Source organism: Parus major, chromosome 4, assembly GCF_001522545.3.
Source record: "Parus major isolate Abel chromosome 4, Parus_major1.1, whole genome shotgun sequence".
Lineage (NCBI taxonomy): Eukaryota > Metazoa > Chordata > Aves > Passeriformes > Paridae > Parus > Parus major.
Genome location: NC_031771.1, coordinates 4393197 through 4415707, shown reverse-complemented (window position 1 = coordinate 4415707; position 22511 = coordinate 4393197). Strand labels below are relative to the sequence as shown.

General features: G+C 41.7%; 2 protein-coding genes across 5 annotated transcripts in view; one reads left to right on the top strand and one right to left on the bottom strand.

Moving 5' to 3' along the window:
- The window catches only part of METTL14 (methyltransferase like 14), a 65023-nt gene that overhangs the window by 24125 nt on the left and 18387 nt on the right, over window positions 1–22511 (bottom strand). Inside the window, exons 1-3 of one of the 3 annotated variants that reach the window (XM_033513857.1) lie at window positions 16333–16419; window positions 14636–14784; window positions 10756–10825 (exon numbers count right to left, since the gene is read on the bottom strand). The gene's annotated coding sequence lies outside the window, so the exon portion shown is untranslated. Of the gene's footprint in view, window positions 1–10755; window positions 10826–14635; window positions 14785–16207; window positions 16294–16332; window positions 16420–22511 lie in introns of those variants that run through there. The other 2 variants (XM_015624039.3, XM_033513858.1) reach the window with 2 other exon arrangements.
- The window catches only part of PRSS12 (serine protease 12), a 33262-nt gene continuing 15201 nt past the window's right edge, over window positions 4451–22511 (top strand). The window contains exons 1-7 of one of the 2 annotated variants that reach the window (XM_033513856.1): window positions 4451–4970; window positions 12611–12749; window positions 14610–14617; window positions 16361–16511; window positions 19183–19361; window positions 19559–19700; window positions 20634–20839. In XM_033513856.1, coding sequence (XP_033369747.1) covers window positions 4652–4970; window positions 12611–12749; window positions 14610–14617; window positions 16361–16511; window positions 19183–19361; window positions 19559–19700; window positions 20634–20839 — 1144 coding nt within the window. In that variant the 5' untranslated portion in view covers window positions 4451–4651. Of the gene's footprint in view, window positions 4971–12610; window positions 12750–14609; window positions 14789–16360; window positions 16512–19182; window positions 19362–19558; window positions 19701–20633; window positions 20840–22511 lie in introns of both variants that reach the window. The other variant, XM_015624037.2, reaches the window with a different exon arrangement.

Sequence of the window (22511 nt, the reverse complement as noted above, 5' to 3'; positions counted from 1 at the left end):
ATGTAAGCACAAACCCAAATTAATTTTGAGTCAGACTTGGCAGCATTTCAAATTTCTGCTGCCCATGTAGTTAAAAAGAATGACACTAATGAATAAAATTATTTTATAAGAGCGCTGACTTACATCCTAAACATGTTGACTCATTTCTGCACCCATGCCATGGCTCATTTTGCACATGGAAGTGTCCTTTGTGTGAAGCCTTGGTTCCTCTCTTAGTCCTGAACTTCAGCCTCGTATTTGATCTCACCCAGTGCCCACTACATCATGTGTACGAGTTTTTCCATTTATTCCAGCACTTGATCTATTTGCCCTGGCACAGTTGATTGTATGAAAAAAAAAAAAAAAAGTACAAAATTATTATGAATGGTTATAATGAAAATAATCTCCTTCTTGTGCCTGGCTGTTTGACTACATTTTCTCTGCTTGGTACTTCTTTCCTGGGGGAATTTCTCACATAGCTCATTGCCTGAAGTCAGCCCTTGCTCTGAGCTCTGCTTGGCACTAACCCAGCCAGGAGGGAATAGAGGAGAGAATGCCTTGGACAGGGTTATCAGTGGCAGTGAGACAGGACTGAGTCAGGCCTTTACTTGTCACCAGTATTTTAACTGAATTCCACCAACAGCTGGAAGTGCTCAGCTTTTCTAAAAGCTCTGCTGACAGCACACTGCATGAGTGACTCGAAAATAAAGGTAAGCAGCTTTACTGAACACAGGAAGAGGCTAATCAGTGAATTTTCCTATTGATTCACATGGCAGCAGAATTAGACTGATTCTCCAGCTGAATTTTAAATGCTGGGTACTAAATGTTTTGAAATGCAGGACCACTATTTTTGCACGGTTAATCCACACATCAGATATTTTCACCTATTCACATGAATCACTCACTGAAAATTAGCCCTCTAATAACCTGAATCCTCACACAATGCAAAATCAGAGCCAGCCACGGGGAAGAACTATCAAGTGCTTTTAGGAAGCTCTTAGGATGAAGGAAGCTCTTGAGTAAGTTTCCTTCAAAGCCTTGCTTCTTATGAATAACCCACACAGGTCTGTTTTATGTGAATATTTCCAGTATTTCCATTTCTTGGTTAACCTAAGGAATCTATGCATGGAAATGTGGGGGAAGCACGGGGTGTTGCAGTGGTCAGATCCACTGATAATTACAAATTATTCTTTGTTTTATCAACAGTTTGGTGTTGGGACTATCAAATACCAGTAGAGAAAGAAGCAGCCAAGCCTGTGAAATTCTACAGAAACTAAAACCTATTCTGGCAGATGATTTCCAGCTGCTGTCATGGAAGTTGCCAGTGCACAGCACAGATTTCCCAGCTTTGGTCATGAGTGTTGGTCGATGGGACTGCTGTCAAGGCAAGCTAAATACTGAGACTAAGTATTGGAACCGCTTTGCAAAATGGGCAATGAGCTTCACCTGGAGCCAGCTCACCCACTGGGATGTCATCTTAATGGATTATTTTCCCTATCAATCCCAAAACACCAAAACAAGACTTTGCTTTCCTATAAAAATACAGGCCCTGTTAAATACAGATTACTGACTTTAAATCCCCCAGTGCTGCAGGAGTTTAACTAGCACAATTTCCAAAGATTTATGATTTTTCAGCATTTTTTGCCTTTTTTTCCTGAAAAGCAGGATGCTGTAATTTCAGAATCCAAGCAATATGTAACACCCAGACTGATTCTGAGGTTTCCAAAGAACTACTTGCCTATTTTCCTAACTAAGAAAACATATTTTTTCTTTCCTTTTCATTTGCAATTCAACTTGTGAATGACTTTTCAACAGTTTTACACGGCAGAGAGAACACTTTTTAAGGCAGCCAAATGCACTAAGAGCATTTCCTATTTGGCATCTTTCTAAAGCTATACTAGAGTAATAATCCTCTGTTTCTTGTTTCTAAATATGTGGAGGTAAAGTGCACCTCTAAAGCACAGTGCAGTTTTTTACTGTTATTTTAAGTGTGAGACTCCATTTTAAGTCCAAAAGAATCAAGGTTCTCAAAACCACAGTCTATAAATGCAGCTCTTGTTTTGTCTTTGCTCTTTCCAGTAATTTTTGAGTGATTGCTATTTCAAGTGGCAGAGGCAGAAGTCTCAGAGACAATGAGCTTCCTACAAGTGTGATAAAAGCAGTCAAGCAGATCAGAGTGATTCTCTGCGTGGCACCTCTAAGTGCCAGAGCTGCAGGACAAACTGTGCATGTGCTCACACTGTTCAACACCAGAGGAACCATATGGGGGAGACACTCAGAAATGCTCAAGGCAAGACAGAAGCTGCAAGCAAAGTGCAATGCATACAGCCAACAAAACTCCATCAGCTCCAGGATTCCTTAGAAGAGTGCCCCTCCTCTTTACAGTGAGTTTGCCTTCGATGCCTGGAATGGACGCCAGACTGAGTCCCTGATTTGTAAATTGTAACAAAAGCATTATTTCCTGCAGCATTAACAGACCTCATATCACAGGGAAAGCTCGTTTATAATTACTGAAACAAATGAACACTCCTTCTCCTTATAAGACCACATCAGAAAGAACAATCATGATAAAAGTTAAAATGTTCAAGAATCAATCTGTACATGTGGATCCTTCCATTAAACCTAAACCCTGTCTTGGGAGCGAATCATTATGACACTGCGTTTTCTCTACTTGATGCTTTTTGGAATTGTAGTTACTTCCAAACCTTTTTCTCTGAGTAGCCTGCCCTCTTTTCCCCCACCTGAGGGTTGAGTACCATTCTGCAAGCTCAAACACAAATAGGTAAAGAAGGTTCACTGCACAGCCCACACACCTTGGGGAGGTGAATGCAATCAGAATACACAAATAAGTGCCAGGCTCAGAGCTTTGCCTGAAGCGCTTTGCAAGACTCATCATACTCATTTGTTCTCTTCCCCTGTGCTGATCATGAGAACCCTTTGTCTTCCAGGGTACAGAGGGTTGGAAAAAGAGCTTAGATCAGGGAAAATGAAATATTCCTTTTACTTGATGCCAAAAAGTGTTTACTAGGCAATGAAGGAAACCTTAACCAGCTAGGCTGAGCATGCTTTTAACTGGTCCTTCCCAAAGGATAAAAGCAAGCAACTTGTCATGACAGAAATAGAATTTCAGACAATTTAAAAATGTCCATAATGAGGTGCTTTCAGGCTAATGTCTTTTATATAGTCAAATACTTTGAAAACAAATTAAATTCTTGCCAGTCCTGACACTTTTTAAATAATGCATATCCATATTCCCGAAAGAAATCTCAGCAAGAAAGAACGATCTGTGCATTTCTGTCCACAAACAAGTGCAACAGACACTGTGATAGCATAGTTATCACGTTGCTGTAGAAACCCCAGCAGAGTATGCTTTAACTTTGTGAGTGATTAAAATACAAACTACAATGCTGCGATAAAGAATTAACCACAGATGAGCAGAACTAAGACAAACGCAGGCAATCCCAAACATTACAGTACCTGCTTTCCTCAGCATTGGATCTTTTTTGTTCTTATGAACAGAAGTTTAAGCTGCTAAAGCTGAATTTTGCACCTTTTGAACAATTTGGAGGCTGCTAAAGGAAGGGCACTGTTCACTGGATATTTGTGGCATTCTGCATGGAAAGGAGAAAGCACCCTCTTTCTTTTAGACTTTTGTCTCAACAAGAGATAGTGGAAATACTGATGTGCTTACTCAGGAACCAGATTAACACTTACCAGACAAAAAAATTAGAGAGGAAAAAGGATCTTATGGAGAGGTGAATCAACAGCCTCACATCACAGACAAATTGCCAAATAAAGGGTGTGTGCTTTATAAGGAAGAATTTGACCTCAAGAATGAACAGCATAGATTAGAACTAGCAGTAAAGTAAAACATAGTAACTAACAACCGGACATTAGGAGACAAAGAAGCAGAAATAACTGACAGCCATCCCGGTGGGACAAGGAAATCAGAGACGATCAGGTCATGCAGACCTCTGCAGTGCTCGGAAATAAGCAGATTACTATTCAGAGCACACGGGACTGGGATAATGCTAAACCCTCGAAGACATTTCACGGCATTTGTTTCCAGCCCCTTTGTTCCCCGCTCACACTGCTCGGGATCTCTCCATCCCTGTGCCGCCCCAGACGGCCCCGAGGGCTCGTATTGTCCCTCTCGCCCCGAAGCTACGCGCCCCAGGCCAGGCTCTGTCCCGGCTCCTTCTGCTCTTTGTGAGGCTATCGGAGGTCGGGGGAGAGCCAGGCACGGGGCGAGGGCAGAGAAGGCGGCTGCTAGGGGAGCCCCAGTGCGAGGGGTGGGGTGAGCCTGCGGAGCTGCGGTGGGACCGCGGGCAGCGCAGAACCCGGTACGGGGGTGGCAGCCCCGGGGCCGGGCTCGGGGGACTCATCCCCCTGCAAACCCCGCCGGGGCTGCCCGAGGGGCCGTGCCCGCGGCCGGCCGGCAGCTCAGCTCGCCGCCACGCCGGGCAGGCTGCGGCAGGTAGGGAGCCGGCAGCGCCGGGGCCGCGCCTCTCGGCGCCCCGCTCGCCCTGCCCCCGCGGGCCGGGCAGCCGGGGGCGGGCGGCAGGGGTGTGCGGCGAGGGGGATTAGCGGGACGCCGCGGCCCCGCCTTCCCCCCTCGCATCCCGGCCGCGATGAGAGGGGGAGATGGACCCGAGCCGGCGGGACTGGCACCATGACATTCGCCGGCTTCGTGGTGGCGCTGGTGATAGGGGCGATCCCCGGAGCCCGCGGGCCGGGGCAGGTCACCGCCAGCCTCCCGGCCGCCCGCCCCCCACAGCCCCCGGCCGGTTGTCCCGCCGGGGGCTTCCCCGCGGCCCAGCGCCCCTGGGCGCCGGCGGCGCCCGCTCTGCCGCGGCGGGGGGCGGCGGGCCGGGCACCGCGGGGCCGCCGCAGCTCCTGCGCCCTGCCCGGCGGCGGCGAGGGGCGGCCCGGCTGCGCCCCCAGGAGCGGCCGGAGCTCGGAGGAGCGCGGCCGCGCTGACTGCGAGCGAGGTAAGCGGGGAGGGGGCGAGCCCGGGGCGGCGGCGGAGCGGAGCGGGAGAGAGCGCGGGGCTGCGGGACAAGGGCGAGACAGACACTGAGAGAGCCTTGGCCAGGCAGCGGCGTTCTCCCATCCCGTACCCAGCTCTCTGTCCCTGGAGGGAACGGGGAACGAGGGGACGGACACCGTCTGCCAAAGTGACAGCCAGAGCTGTTCCAGGGGAGAGTTAGACTCGTGCATCAGAGGATGCAGCGGAAAGACGAAGGTCCCGCCTGGGTTTATTCCGCCGCTATTCTAATACTGGGTAGGCGAACCGCGTTTCAAAGCTGTGCCGTAAGCGTTCAGTAGGCTCAGCTTGCCAAGGCTGGCTGGCATTGCTTTTTTGTAACCGGGTTCACTTATCCGGGAAGCACTTCATCTGCAGAAGTGAAGTGGCAGAAAGAGAAACAGAAGGATGCCTGGCTCCAAAGACGAACTGTTTACACAGTATGACTTTCTTTTTCCTCCCTACTTAGGATAAATGGGTTCACAAATCAGTGCTGGTGCTCAACAGTATCTGTGAGCTGAGACAAGAGACTTGTGCTCCCCTCACACACTCCCAGCTGAACTCCTGCTGACTTCAGTGGAAGTTTTCAGTGTGTAAGGACTGAACAGCAATTTCAGCATCCAGCCCTTAATCAGCTTTACATTTCATTAGTGCTGACACTAAATATACTGATGATGTTCAGTCTGGTTTTGAATGACTTCACGTTCTCTCCTGCATTGCTCTGGTATTATCTCCTACCTAAATAAGAATTGTGTCCTATCTATAGCTATACTAAACATGATCAAGCATAATTGTTGAAATGAAAATTAAAATTCCCTGCTTCGTTGTCCTTCCTTTTACATATTGTGTAATAGCACCAAGTCAGCAAGGAAGATGATCATTAATATTACTATTTTGTTTGTTGTGAAAGCTGACTTTGGGTTGTGAGGATTTTTTAAAATTAATTTCCTTTCAGATGACTGGAAAGGATTGTTGTCCTTCTCTTCCAACAGTAGCCATAGGAGGTGTGTGAAAAAACAAAGCTAATTAGAGCAACATGGTAATTATACATATTGGTATAAAACACCACTTCAAGAAGATAATGGAGGCACCAAGGTCCCTATTGATCATTTACACATTAAGAAAAATGCAGCTTCCACAGCTGTGTTCCAAGTCAAATGAACTCCTTCAAGAAGAAAGAATGATGTTATGCAGTACAGATGTTTCCCTGGAAAGAATAGCAGGCAGCTGCTGGCATGGAGGAGAAAACAGATACCTAGACACAGATGAAAAAACCCCAGAAGACTTCATGCCCTTTAACTGGTCTCACTTTCAGAAAGGGCACCACAGTTGCTCCTCTAATTTAGCCCAACATATTAATAGTTTTTTTTTTAGAATTCTTCAGTCTGGTTCCCAAAATACTTTAAGAGATCTAATATAATAGTGAAGCACACAGCAGTTTATCACTAAGAACTCGGTCTGGCACTTAGTAAAGTAAGTTTCAGAATTCTCTGTAACTTCAGCATGAAGAGGATTTATGCAAAACACCACCAAAAATACTGCATGATTTGGGTTTAGCTGTGTTTCTCCAGTCTTTTCAGAATGCTGCTTTGTTCTCCCCTAAAAAGGAAATCCAGGTTGGCCCCTCCTAAGAGGGAGGACACAGCTATTGAACAATAGTCAATACTTTGTAATGGACAGATCATCTGCTCCTATTGCACTCGGTGGTCAACTCCAGTGGCATCACCAGGGTCAATGTCTGTCCAAAAGCCTCCATGGGGGCAATATGAAAGGATCACTGAGTTTGTGAGATGGCTTAAGGTAGAACACGGACACAAATCCAGCCATTTGCCCAGAAATAAAAGATTACTGTAACATTCCCCCTGAAGCATGTTCCTTTCTTACAAGAAGCGAGAGGATGTGGTTATAGCTAGAAAGGGACAGAGTGCTCAGGGAGAACCTCACTGCACCTCTTGCTTTAGTACTTGGGCTAAGGAAGCCCATACTCAGTGTTAGCCATCTGTCATAACTAAATACAATACCATATTCAAAGGCCTACCTGTAAATCTCTGGGTTTTTCTAGCTTAAATATTATGACTTATCTGCCAAGTTGACTGGCTAAACTTTGTGCATGTGTATATATTAAACTGTTTTATATTTAAACAGTAACAAAGATTTTTTACAAAGTGCCTTTGCAACTATACTGTACAGTACCAGTCTAAAATCACTTTCACAGTTTAAAGTAATAGTATTATTGGTGTCTCACTTCCTTCCTTCTAAAAATATCTGGGTAACATTACTTATTCATGCCTTGAAAGCAAGTACACCAAACACAAATATATATAAATTATCATGATTAACCAAGGACATCACAGAGGACAATAAATGAATATGAGCATACTCTCTACACAGAGCCAGTGTAAGTCCACCAGAATTTAGTATTTTAGTTGCTACTAATAACAACTTACCTGTGGTGTGCTCAGGCTCCAGGAATGAGGCCTAGCTCAGTACCTGGGAGGAGCAGCTGCCAGTTTGTGTGGCACACAGTTACAGTTTTGTGTATATGTTGTTCATGCTGTGTTGTTCCACATCTAATTTAGAGCACTTTGAATCAAGTGGGTTAATTATTTTCTTTTCTATTACAAAGAGGGACCAATAACCAAAACAGGTCTGTCTTTGTCAGAGGTCAGTGGCAGAACTGGAAATAAAGCACACATTTCCAGGAAAGCCTGACTTTAGAACCTTTCCATTAAAATTGCTTTTATCAAAAGGTGATTATAATAATGTCAATCAAATAAAGCTTCACTAAACTTTTGTGAGAAGAAGAATCAAGCCTGAGGCTCATAATCGAAACACCAGATTATTCTCCCTACCTGTTATTCTACAGTCCAAGCAGTTGATGGAATGACTTTTGGGATTTTGGTTAATTTAATAGCTTACGATTAGAACTGAAACACAAATGTCCCTATTTTCCTTCTAAGAAGCAGCTCCTCTGGAGCTATTCTTACCAGACCTGCACAGTGTGAGACCCCTCACTTTCTCCAGCTGTGCCCACGTAAGACAACTGCAGTCCTTCAGAGCCCATTATATTGCAGTTTCAGTTTAGTTTCTCAGAGCCTTAAACCACTGATTGCTGACATGATGAATCTCAGTGCTGCAGAGGAACCAGCGCAGCACATTACACACTCACTGTATGCAATATTTATGAAAGTTCTAATAAAGGATCCTTGAGTATGCCATACTGATACTGATTCTCAAGATAGTTCTTAAAAAGTAGTTCTGCTGGAGGCACCTTTTTTTCAAGGTTAAAATGCCTGGGGAAAATAACTCTAATTTTAGACTAAAAGCAGCGCTCAGGAAAGTGATAGACAGCAGCTTTCACTGATCACAGTGAGCACCTTGCATGATTTTGCTCAAGTTAACAGGATTCACTTCTTTGATTTCAGTCAGGCCTGATCCTGGAAGAGAAGTTTCCAATTATTTGAACCAATGTCAAGTTTTACCTATGCTACATGTAGTTTTTTACAAGTGCCTTATACAAACCAGCGAATTAGTTTCATTCTGAAACTGGGAGAGACCCTTTTATAGGTATTATGGATCATCCCCATGTATTCTAAATGCTACAAGTTACAGTGTGGTCCCATAAGATATAGAGCATGTATCAAGGCAAACCCTCACACTTCATGTCAATTTGTACTGACCTAACAGACTCCAAGACAAGAGAGATGAATTTTCAGTGCAGGGCCTTTCTGGAGCACTATCCCACACTGGAACACCTTGGTCATTAGGGCAGAAATAAAAGTATTTGTTGTTTTTACAGATTTCCAAAATTGAAATTACTTCACTTGCTTTGCTTTAAATCTGCCATTTCAGAGCACACTGCACCAGGGTGAAAGGCACAGGCAATTTCTCCTTCTGATTCCTATTTTCCCAGCCTACATTTACAGCCAAATTTTAAACCTTTGGACAGGTGTTGACCAAGAAACTGTGGCACACCTTTAGCCAACACCGTAAACGCCACTGCTGCAGCACTAACACATACAGCAGAAGTGGAAGTGATTCCCATTCTATTTGCAATTCAGCCACACAGTAACAATGCTCATTTCCAGTGAAATGTAAAAAATAAAACAGCATCTCTGCACATAAGAATGTAGAGGAAAAGAGGCCAAGCACAACAGTGCGATTCCTTTGAAGCCCTTCTGCTTTTTGGAGGTAATTAAAAGTTGGCTGGGTGGTTTTCCTCTCCCTGGTTTCCTGAGTGTCTCATCTTCAGCCTCTATGGCAGGTGTTCTGGAGCAAGTCTCAGCAGCACCCACTGGATACCCTTACTTCCTCGCATTTGCAAGTATAACTTAATCTCCTTTCAACAGTGATAGCAGATAGGAAAGACTCTGACTTGGGCAGATACCAGGACAACTAAAATTACCAGACTGTATGTAAACAACAGGAATTGACCGTCAGTAACCTCAGCTAGAACACAATTACAGTAAATGCACACATACTTTCTGAGTGTTTATAAATGAAGGAGTTTCTCTCGAGATAGCAGATTGTATTTTTTAACAAAGGGCTGAATTAAGTCTGTCCTAAGACCACAGGATGTACCTAGAGTTGCCTCATAGGCCTGCTTTGTGTCCTGTGCCCTTGTTTTTAACTATTGCGGGGTCAGGTCACCTCTCCTCATCCTCCCTCTTCCTGACCAGTGCTGAGGAGGGCAGAGCCATGGGCAGGATCCTGGTGCTGCTGTTCCCTGTTGCTGAGCTTTGTGTGCTGGGGCAGGGTGGGTTTGATAAGCACTTTAAGCAGAGGTCTGACACCATATTGAACTGGTGGAGAGCACAAAGAGTAGATACTACTGCATTAGCCCTACTCCCAACAAGTTTTGTTTTCTTCAGCAAATAAAAGAGCTGAAAATTACAGCTTAAAATTTTGAGATGCTACTAAACCTCTGACTCCAGAAAGCTAGAGCCTCCAGTGCATACACTTAAGCCAGACATGTTTGCCCAGAGGGAATGCAACTGTTCTGCAGAGCTGAGCTCCAGGGGCAGCACAGAGGAAGCCCCTGAGACACGCATTGGGATGCTTGAGGCGTTGCATTGGAACAGCAGTAGACTTAACCAGTGAAAATAAGAATGAACCTGGTATCCTTTCAATCATGATAAAAGACTAGGTTTCTTGATTTTTCACTATGAAGCAAAAAAAGTGTTTCTTGGTAATTTTATGCAAATGCAAACACTGACTATCTTGCAATTAAAATATTAACGCATAAACAGACTGTTGGTAATGCAGCACAGACACACACGATGGCAGATCATGCTGTTATCCTGCAATTCCCTAGGATCAACTTACACAGGAAACACAGAGCTCTGTTTCATCATGAAGAAAGTGTTTTATATCCAGGAAAGAAAAACTAAGCTACTGTAATCAAAGTCTTCATGTTGAAGGTTCTGTTTTATGAGGTATCACTACCGTAACTAATGTATCATTTGATCTGGAAATATAACTACCAGGTGTCTGCATACCGCAATGTTTTGAGTAAACAGAGAAATAATTTTCTCATTACTGCCCTTTGATTTGTTTGCTATATAATTATGACTTGGTCATAAGACAGAGTTTGATACATACTTCAAAGTGCATATACTATATATTTGGTTACCTCTATTAAATGGCAGGTTTAATATTACCTACATGTAAAAATGGGCTTTCTTTTTATTTCTTTCTAGTTAACTTATCAGGTGAAAATCAAGAATATTTAAAACTGGTCACAAAATTACCTTTAACAATCCTCTTGTGTGTTTTGCTGTGTGTACATGACTAAGTTCTTCCACCACTATCTTGGGAAATCTGTAAATACAGAAAGAGGAGTGAGCCAAATTCTGCCATGGAGACCTTAGAAGAGAATTTTATTCTTCAAGTACTTCCTTATTCAAATATTTGAATGAAAACATTGTGTAATGTGTACTCAGGAAGCACTGTATTGATTTCAGTAGGTGTCATGCAGCACTGTAAGCAATCATGCACTAAAATGGAGATGACATCTTCCAACTTGCTTTCTGGTATGTCAGGCATCACTTTGCTATGAGTGCAGTTGACATTTCAAGTGAAAATAATAGTCTATACAGAAGTCTGGTGAAGAGCAGAAATAAACAGAATTCCAGACTCTGTCTGTGACACATACAGAAAAACACACACAGAAAAATTGTAAAGACAGATAAATGATGAGCAACATGTCTACAGTATAGTTACATTTGAGTCGGTAATAATCCTCTCTCAGGAATGGTAGCTCACTCGGTAACATGAGTTGAATAAATGTTGTTTGTAATTTACTGCACACTAAGTCACTGCTGAGAAAGTAAACAGGAGGCAAAAAGGAACATGCCAAGCCAAACATGAGGTTAATTAATTCCTCGAGTTATTTGGCAGTTGTTTGGCTTGGTGGTTTTATAAAATACGCTGAACTAAACACAAGACAGAAGCTGAGAAGAAAAAGTGGATATACCTATTACCATTATTATTTACACAAAGATGAACACAGACACAGTGAAATGCAGGCACAAACACTGACTACCTCCATCCCATTGCTAAATCTCTGCAAACTGGATGATGCTGTAGCTTCTAAGTAGATCACAGAACAGAGGCAGATGGATTAACTGGGATTTCAGGCAATACGAATTAATACAGCTGGGCTGTGTTTGATTATTTAACAGAAATGTTTCTTGTTGAATTACTGCTCTGTCATGATTGTTTTCTGTTTCTGTGTAATTATCTCTATGACCAGCTTCTTCCCACCTTTGTCAGTGGCACTTAGTTACTTTCAACAGTAGATGCATCTGACATCTCAAGTAAAACTTCTGTAATACAAAAATGTAAAATCTGCTAATTTTTTTTTTTTTTGATTTCTGTGCTCTGTAGCTCTCAAGAATTTCCATCTTTTTTCCCCTCCCCACTTCTTTTAGACAATTCCTTATGGGTTTTGGCTTGCTTTGTCTGAGAATTTGGTAAAGACCTCTCATGAATTAATAGAACTACAAGCAACATTTTTCTGTCTGAGAAGATTATGAACAAATGCATTCTTGGGCTAAAATAAACTGCTGTCATCTATGACATGTATAATGTAACATGGGTCAGAGAAAAAGCTATGCAGCTCCCGTGGTTATTTTCTGATTCCCTTAAGGTCAGTGGAATTTTGTGAAAGATAAAAGTATAGCATATTTTACACAAATATATACATACACTAGATCTATATATCTATATACATACATACATATGATTTTCTCATTTGGATAGAGGAAATCACATTTCAATAATTGTGTCTATAAATACTTTCTCTTTGTTAGATCTTGAACTAAGTTGTAGCATCAGAAGGATCAGAAATATGATGCAGTTTCAGCATGTTTTTTTACATCAGGAGCAAAATGCTTTCCTCATGTGAAAAAAGGGCTCTCTCAATTTGTGTATCGCTGCACAAGCATGTTAGGTGTGCCAAAATGTTTCTTGGAAACAGCTCAGTATCCATGAAACAAGAACTCTGGGGAAATGAGGTTCAGTGTCTTTCGTGTGGGATGCATTAACTGAGCAATAGAGTATCTTGGAGGTGTAATTGTTTTATTTTTCATTTTTGGTAACTAGGGTCAGTGAGACTCCGGGGAGGCAAGAATGAGTTTGAAGGTGCAGTGGAGGTTTATTTGAATGGAATCTGGGGAACAATCTGTGGGAGCCATTGGGACGATAATGACGCGACAGTTGTATGTCGACAGCTTGCACTTGGGTAAGTTTTGGTTTGAGTAAGAATCAGTCACTTCATTTTCATGATGTTTCAGTATAAAGGACAATCTACTCTGTAAATCCTCAGGGCTTTTTCTGTTTGATGGTTACTTTTTCTGTTTGAATGCTGAAGTTGTTCTTCCCAGAATACTTTGCTTGCTTCAGCCACATTACACTTCAAAGAGGAAATCAATACTTCCTTGGAAAGCTGAAGATAGGATCTGGACAGGAGCAGACCGTGGCCAATGCCTTCCTTTCAAAGTGAAATGTGTGAACAGGTCAGCAAGCTTCAGGCAAACACAAACTGCTCTTCTGGGCATCTGGGAGATGTCCACAAGGACAGAATTACATGGTTCCATCCTGATCTCACACGTCTAAGTGTCAATTAACACTCCAATGAGGTTATTGAATCTGTAACAATGTAAATGTGGCCAGGATTAGACACTACACGGGCTCCTAATCACAGGAAAATTCCTGATTTTCAGGGGAAAGGAGTTCTCCTAGTAATCACCCACTGTAGTATGCCCAATGACACCTGCAACTCATCCTATGTTTTTGGCAAATGGCAACATTTCAGAGCTACAGCCACAGCAGACAGGTTCCAAGTCCCTGCAGTGTCCTCACTGACCACCACCTCCCACTGCTGCCAGAATGGAGTTCATCAACAGCACCCTTTAGCATCATTTGGCTGCCTTTATTGCCTTTCTAACATTTCTTTCACTCACATACCAAAGCAGTGGTTTTGCTTGCTACAAGCAGTAAGGGGCTTTTATAGCAGACTTGCACTGTGACATTCCTAATGATTATTCCACTTTTTAAGACTGCTAGCCAGAACTAAACCTAAGCTGGTTTATAATGTTCAATACTAATCTGGACACACCGTGCCAACTTATAAAAATATGAGGATTAGATGAGATAAAAGTTCAGCCATCTGGAGGCTGTGATTTTGCTTATGACTTCAGCTGTCTACGTGCAGTGGCTCCTTCCCTCATTTTCATCTAAGTCCTATCTGCTTTCCATACCCTGAACATTTCAGCTGAACGAGGATGCTGTTAGCAAAAGCAGTTCAGCGATACGGGTGAATGGTTTCGTCTTTTCAACAGAAATGGCTGAACCCAGGCCAAAAAAGCCCCAAGCAAACAGTATCTGAAAGCTTCAGCTATCTTGAATGTTTGGCCAAAATATGCATCTCGGTACCACCAGGTGAACTCATTGGTGCTTTTCAGGTGCTCCATCTATCTGTTCCTTTGTTTTAAATTTGCTGTGCTCTGCTAGGAAGAGAAGATGGCTCTGTAAGTGTTGCTGTAGATTCAGCATGAGAAGGAAAAAGAGCTGTTTATAAAATGTTCTGAGTGGATGGGAATGGCTGAATAAAGAGAAATGGATGGGGGCCTGGGGGGCCTGATGCAATAGAGGTGGCTGCACTGCCCCATCATCACAGCCAGAATACTTGGCATTTATGGGCAGAGCTTGGTACATCTTCATGGAGTGAGGGACAGAAAAAGGGAGAAAGACCTGGTGGCATTACCCCTCCTGAACTGTAACTGCAGTGGGCTGGTATTGTAGAGTCACCTCTGGACTGTGGACTCTGTTGATTTTTGTAGTTAAAAACCAGGAGAGCAGGAATGTAGCTGGCTCTGCAGCAACACAGTCCTTGTACTAAAATATCCCACAACAAAGTGGTGAGAACTGGGTCACATCTGTTACTTTTCTTTGTGCAGAAGACAATGCTGAACTGTATGAAAATGTGATGAATTTACTACTGAAGAAAGCCCTTTCTTTTCTACTCCAAGATTTATACATGAGAAAATGTTCCCACTTCCCTTCCTCCCCCTCTGATGCCCTATCCTGATTATTTTTACAGGGAAAAAGGTACAGCAAAACACATACCCTTTGCTGGATTAGGCCTTATTCCTGTATTCTGGAGTGAAGTGCGTTGTCGTGGTGATGAAGAAAATATACTGTTATGTGAAAAAGACACCTGGCAAGATGGGACATGTCCTCAAAAAATGGCAGCTGCTGTCACATGTAGCTCCTCCCTGGGTAAAAAAAATATATATGGTTTTCTCATGTCCTTATTTTATTGAAGCAGAAGTTGTAATAATTACTCATTATAAAATCAGAAAAAGTATTAAGATTTCTTGGAACAGATTATAATTGAATCACTGCATTATTAACTGCTTCAAATACTTCAAGCAGCACCTAGCTTAACAACTTTTTACCTTGACTATAGTCAACAACAAATTGCTTCTTTCAGATGCAGCTTGTGAGAAAGAGTAAAGTAACAAGAATCTCTGGCTGAAAAATGAGGATTGCTTCCCCATTTTTTTTTCTTTAATGTCAAAATTATTAGGAAAACAAGTATCATGAATGTTTTTAAGATATTTGATATTATTTTAATCAACATGCTAACTAAATGGCCAGGCATGCCATCAGATTTAAATGGTGCTGCCTTGAGGAGGGCTGGGCTGGCAGTGCTGGAGAGCTGGCAATGCCAATCTCTTCAGCTGAAACCAAAACGTGTGGCTGCAGCTGGTTCTATGCTGCCTTTCTCCTGCCTTATGTTTTTATCCAAAGAAGGGGGGTGCATTTTTGTCATAAAGCTTTATTAATAATGAGCAATATTTTGATAAATGGCTTGTAAAAGAATATTTTGGTCTTCAAAAACTACTGAGTAGCGGAAGGGAGAATCTTTTCAAGCTAGGGGACAAATTAAAGAACAAAAGTAAGAGAGTTTTGCCTAAAGAAACTGAAAACTATAAATGTTTTCGGGTTTTGCAGGTTCCATTGCAACTAGCCTTTTAAAACATTTACACACACATCCCCCCCATATTTCATATCAGTGACACACTAATATGAAATTGGAGAAGTGTCCTCAGTTTGTTTTGGTGGTTTTTTTACAACCAATAATTAGATTAAATGATAGCATTAATTGGTTGGAAAGTTTCACAAAAACGACTCAAATTTAAATCATCTGGATGTTAGATACGGTGAAACTTGAAAACAGCCTTGCTCACATTACAGCAATTATGGGGTTTTATATGGCTTTAAACTGTTTCCATTATTATAGACTTACCAGCAGTGATGCTTTCAAGACAGCTGCTTGATACTCCAGAAGAGAGCTACTGATTTTAAAAGACTGGAAGAAGGGAACAATACTTGCACAATTCAAGTGAGACTCCACAGTCAAAGAGATTTCACTGCTCTGACTGGATTTTCTAATGGAATGACAAGACCCAAAGATGGATTTCTATTTCTCTGCCCATTACATAATTTTTGCCTCTTACTTCAGATTTTACCTGATTTTGCTCTTACTTGTGGAGATTACTCTACTGACTGATTCAATATTAGGTCTTACAGCACTAAGTGTCTGTGAATGCTCTGCCACCTAGGTAATTCAAGATCAACACAGTTACTTGTATGTGTAAGATTTTTCAGCTAGTGGAGAAAAAGGGAACTCACTTGACTTTCAGGTTTTCCATCTAAGTAGAAAAAAGAAAATGTGGTTCTTGAGCAATGTCAGAGAAACCATTAAGCCATCTTCCTCTTCCTTTACTATCAGAATGATATTTCAGGATGTGAATGACCTGTTCTATATCCTGTGTTTGCTCCCAGGCACTGTCTTCACTCCGATCCGGCTGGCTGGTGGGAGCAATGCCCACGAAGGAAGAGTGGAAGTCTACCATGGTGGCCAGTGGGGCACAGTCTGTGATGACCAGTGGGATGATGCAGATGCTGAAGTTGTCTGTCGGCAGCTTGGCCTTGGGTTTGTTTTTCTACATGTCTGTTATTCCAGCAGCAAAGCAGGAGAGTTATCAGACCCACAGCTGAAGCTAGGAGAAACACAGTTGTCAAAAAATGCTCCTTTAAAATCATGATACTTTGGAGCAGTAACTAAGTTTATTTATAGAAGATTCAGGTACAGTGACATTACTTTCAATTCCCTGGAACCAGTTTTCAGTGTCATATGATAGGGCTAATTTTGCCTGTTTGGCCAGACAGATAAAGAATATCTCAGAATAAATGTTGACTTTGTAGAGAAAACTCACAATTTCTGTAAAGTTTCAATCAAAACCTGTAGGAGAAGAAATTTTTTGACTGTTCAAATCCCAACGATCCATTATACTGCGGAGTCTGACAGCCTCCTGGCTTTGGCACGAGAACTCTGCTTTGTCAGGAAGGATATGTTTTTTGGCATGCCTGTGAGAATCTCTCTAGATTTGTTTAAATCACGAGTCTCTGAAGATTGTCAGTTTGTATATACTGAGCTAGGGATCTGTTCGAAGTTTTGACAGTTGAGCTTGTCAGTGATTCTGCCTGAACTAAGCATGGCCTGAGATACAGCTACAGCAGCAGAACAGCATTTTCTTGCTTCACTTTCTTAACAGCCGGGGGGATTTTTATACCCCACAGAAGATAAGTTATGGTATTTGCAGAAAAATGCTGCAGAGGTGGGAGACTAAGAGGAAAACTGCTGGACCAGAGAGGAAGGAGATGAGGACAACTGGGATGGAAGGCCAGTGGGGTTGAAGAGGGAAAGAACTAGGAGCAAATAGCAGAGAAAGTGCTGGGTTGTATCCCATGCAGGAGAAGGGGATTATGTCTGAGACAGACCGGATGAGAAATAAACAGGTAAATGCAGAGAAGATTGGAACAGAACTCACCTGTTCAAACCTGCTGGGACTTGATGAATTGAAAGAAGTGACATTGAAGGTAGAAAGTTCTGTGGCATTAATGGGTGGTCCCCAGAGTGTACTTGTTTTGTAACTGAGGCCCTGGGCTGCCCAAGCCACCCAGATTAGCTCAGAAGGATGAGAACTGTGAACCAGTTAAAAATATTGTAGATCTCCTGCTGTGCCAACATAGGAACCAACACGCTTCTCTGACATCAGGGGTTTTTCCCTCCCAAATTATTTCATGTTGTATTTCTATATTCCTGCACATTTTCAATTGGGAATATCTAAAGGAAAGTCTACGTTCTTGCACGCTTTACCTGCTTTTGAATGGGGCTGCTGTTAAAAGGTTTGGGGAGTTACTAAGCTCTGCTTTGCAGTTCTGTGTACTAATGACAAGTATAACACTCTTAGCCTGCCTCCTTACTGATGACACTAAAACTTTTTATTACTTATATTTAATCACCACAAACTGCCGTTCTGTGATGCTTCCAATTTGATTCATTTTTCTGAGTAAATAAATTGTATTAAGATGGAGCTAAAGCTTATTGAAATATGTCTAGAGATTTACAGAATTTCTCAAGTAAGCAAGATGTTACAACAAACATGCTAATTAATATGAAGTGAAATCTTACCAACAGTGGCAGCAGACCAGTTCTGAAGTACTAAAAATAATCTAGATTTGCATACTGTTAATCCATCTGGGAACATGCCAGAAACTGTAAAAGTAAAGCTTCTCAGTAAATAGCTTCCTACATCCCTTCAACTTTTCTGTAGCACTCCTATAAAACTCTGGCATATGAATCTACCTTTAGTAGGTGGAAAACAATGATAACTTCTTTTATTATTTGGTTTCCTAAATAATTTCTGCTTGACATAAATTCTCCTGATTATAATGATGGAATGTGTTGTTTCTGCCTAACTCCAGAGACTCTTACTGGAATATGGTATCAATTGTAAAAGAATTCAGAGCAGTCCATCATTATCTCTTAGATTTCACCCACCTGCTTGATGAATATTGATTTTTTTCCTTAATATTTTGTATACATTTCTGCCAGCATTTTTATCAGATACACTGGAAAAACAAGATGCTTTTTTAGTTAATGTAAACTTATGTTTTAGATAGGTAAATTAAAATAGTCCAAAATTAAACATTTCACTCTTGCCATTTCAAACTAGAGTGAATATAGGAACAGAGAAAATATTACGTGGAAAGAAAGCAAACCATGGCAAACATTTATATATGAAAGATATGGTATTTTAAATAGAATTGGAAAAACCCTGATAGATAATGAAGGGTTAAACACAGCATCATTTCTGTAATTCTAAAACAATGTTTTCAATCAACAGCTTTTTCATGCTCAAAATCCTTTCTGCTGACAGAGAATATACCCCACACAAGGCTAGTCATTGGTCTGCTTCCTGTTCTTATTTCTAATGCTGATGGGTGATACAACACTTGTCAAGCCACCTAAGATCTCTTTGCTGTGGTTTTCACATGACTAAATGGGGAACAATCACATTTATCTGCCTCATCTGGGTATTTGACTAATGTGCTTTGAGGACAACAGGTGAAAGCCACTTCAGAAATATATAGTGGGTTATTTTTACTATATATAGATATTACATGAATATTAAAATTAGAATGCTCATACCCAAGCTGCACATCTGTAATCTCTCCTAGGAAAGTTAAAGTCAAAGGCACAGGAAAGGAAAATCTCCAGCTTGCTTCCTCCTGACTGGGTGCTCTTTGCATTTCCACAGGGGTGTTGCCAAGGCGTGGAGCCAGGCTTACTTTGGAGAAGGCTCTGGCCCCGTGCTGCTGGATGAAGTGCGGTGCACGGGAAATGAACTCTCGATAGAACAGTGCCCGAAAAGCTCCTGGCGAGAACACAACTGTGGCCACAAAGAAGATGCTGGCGTTTCCTGCACACCTCTCACAGGTACTTCAGTCATCAGTCAGCAAAAAACGGGACACAGGCAGAGTTCACAGCTCTGCAAAGAGAGCTTTTAAAGTTTGCAGAGGCACAAAGCCCCAGGCGGGTGCAGTAAAGGCAACATTCCTGATTTTGCTTTGGAACAATGATGAGATGTAAGAAACACCGATCCTTGTTTTTGTTTTCCCTTGTTACTGGCACAGATGGTGCGCTGCGGCTCACAGGTGGCAAGGGCAGCCACGAGGGCCGCCTGGAGGTCTATCACACAGGGCAGTGGGGCACGGTCTGTGACGATGGCTGGACGGAGCTGAACACGCAGGTGGTGTGCTGGCAGCTGGGATTTAAGTAAGATTACTTGATACTGGCTTTCTGACTCTGTGACTTGACCATGATGATAAAACAGTTACATGAACCCTACATGGACCCTATTTTAAGAGTCTGCTTTTTAACATTAGCTGAGTGCTTCAAAGAAACTACCAAGTTAAAATCCATTAAAGCCTGCTTCCCCCAGTCTCACAGAGCTATTTAGGCCTTAGTTTAGGTAGAAAAACCTTCAACAAATGTGATTTAGCAGCCTTTATTCACCAAGTTCCTTCCAATTATTTTTTTTTGCTGAGATCAATGCATGTGCTATAGAGAACTGATTTTGACTTCTATTTTGCCTATAAAAGTTGGATTCATCTACATCTTTGCTTGTTGTACAGTCATTATTAATGACAGGCATTTTCAAGGTCAAAGACCTTCTGCACTACCTTAGAAAATTCCACAGCCTGGCTCTGGAACAGTTATGTAGTGAAAAGCATTTTAGGAAAATCCCATTTGTTTCATGCATTTACTCTTCCCTACTTTTCCCTCCTGACCTGTGGCTACAAAGATACACTCTCAGTAGGTGACTGTTGTCTTGCCTTCAGACTTGAACAGCTGACATTTAGAAAAGGATTTTGTCTCATACTGTGGCATTTAAATGTATATAGAAAACTAAGAACACGCTTAAAGACTCAGAGTCATTGAGCCAGCCATATGCTTGGTTGAAGAGCAGCCTTAATCAAAGGTACTACATTCTTAAGTTTGTACTAATGTAACAGTAATTCCTTAAAAAAAACATTACTGAAGAGGCAGCATATGGTGCTCTCACTGAAATCAATGCTAACTGAACCCGCTTACTGAGAATACTTGAGAAATCTCTGTTTCCTCAGGATTAGCACTTTCCCTTCTCATGCTTAAGCATCACGTGTCCTCTGATGACTGTGGACCAAAACATACCTCTGTGTTGTGCAGGTATGGGAAAAGCACAGCTGTGGAAAAAGAGAGCTACTCAGAAGGGAGCTCCGGGCCCATCTGGTTGGATGATGTGATCTGCTCCGGGAAGGAGACAAACCTTCTGCAGTGCTCCCACAGGGAGTGGGGGAAGCACGACTGCAACCATCAGGAGGATGTCAGACTCATCTGCCACCCTGAGAACGACAGCCACAAGCGCTCACTTGGTAAGGAAGCTCTTTGCTAAAGTCACAGGATGAGTATTGCTGTGAATACAGATCCAATCAAAGTACAGGATACTTGAGGATTCTCAAAATCCTGGTATTTGTCAGATGGGTGCAAGGAAAGAAATAGGAAGGGAAAGAAACCTTACTTTTCTCCTGAAGATCACAGGAAGTAATCAGGTTTTGTTTAGAACGTAAGCATCCAGAACATTAAAGCTCAAGCCAGATTTGCACGGTAACAAAGTCACGTTCCAGAGATGCTGTTCCCTCAGCCTCCACCAGATTTCAGAGCCATTCAGCATTTCCTGATAGCATACCTAATTTTACTTGTCTGGAGACACAGCTGAGCACTGGGGAACACAAATCCATAGCACATCCTCCTATGGCTTTGCATTCTGACAATCTGAAACAAGGGATATGGAGACAATGAGATGTTCAGAGGTAGCAAGAAGGAAGGGTGAGAAGCACGAAATTATTTCTGTGTTACTCCTGCCTACCATTTATATGTGTCTGGGTGAATGGTCACTTGCTGACCAGGACAGAATGATACTACACACCCAGATAAGAGAGTCAGTTCCCATAGCAAAAGCCTACAAACTTGTATGGAAATAATGAGAATAAAAAGACTGATAAGGAATTATAGAAAAATACCAATTACACAGTGAAACTGTAGAACCAAATACAAACAAATAAATTCCAAAGATTCCTAAATCCACATGTAGATAATTAAACAATAATTCTGGCTATGAGATGTGCACAGTAGATGCACAATGCGTTGCACAGGGATTCTGCAGGAGTTTCATTTTTACAATTTGCTACACAAAGTGTGTAGCTTGTCACTATGTAGCCTTTTAGAAAATTGTTGCCAATGCCATTTGGCTTACCCAAGACTACTTCAGTTGAATTTGAAATTAGTATTACATGCCTGTTTCCTGGAAATCACAGACTAAAGGTTTATCCCACAAACTACAACATGGATTTACTGCACAATGTTGCTACTTGCTATAACAACATTCAGCAGTTCCACATGTACTTTTTGAATCTCTCTCTCTTCACAGGCTTATTCTATACAGCCCTCTCACCATCCAATGAATGTTTTATATTGCAATACATATATCAAATCCTACTTGTTAGAAAGAATTTTCCCAAACCAAAAATAATAGGAATTCAAACCATGACTGCTGCCTTTACAGATGTAAACCATATGTGCCACTTTGCTCAAATTCCTATAAAGTATCTCTGCTGAAGGAGTTTGGTTCAGTTAAATACATCCATATGGTAATATTCTCACATCCCCACTACCAGAATGCTATATTATTTTGTGCTCATAAATATAAATATATATATAAATATATATATATAATACAATAAAGTACTATTAGTACTCCATGCCTCTATCTGGTTAATGGAAGTTTAATTCTCACTATAAGTTGCATTCCTCCAGAACACATCAGATTAAGAAAATAAGACATTTTATCTGACATTTCTCAGAAGATTTCTGATTGGAAAGTGGACAAAATGTTGCTACCGTTTACTTCCCAGCATTTGAAAATGCATTTTTTTCCCATAATGATAAATTCAGTGAAAAAAAAAAAAAAAAAGAGAAATTAGTAGATTATAGGACTTAAGGAAACAGATATTCAGGAACACTGAGAAGGAGCTAGGATACACTCCA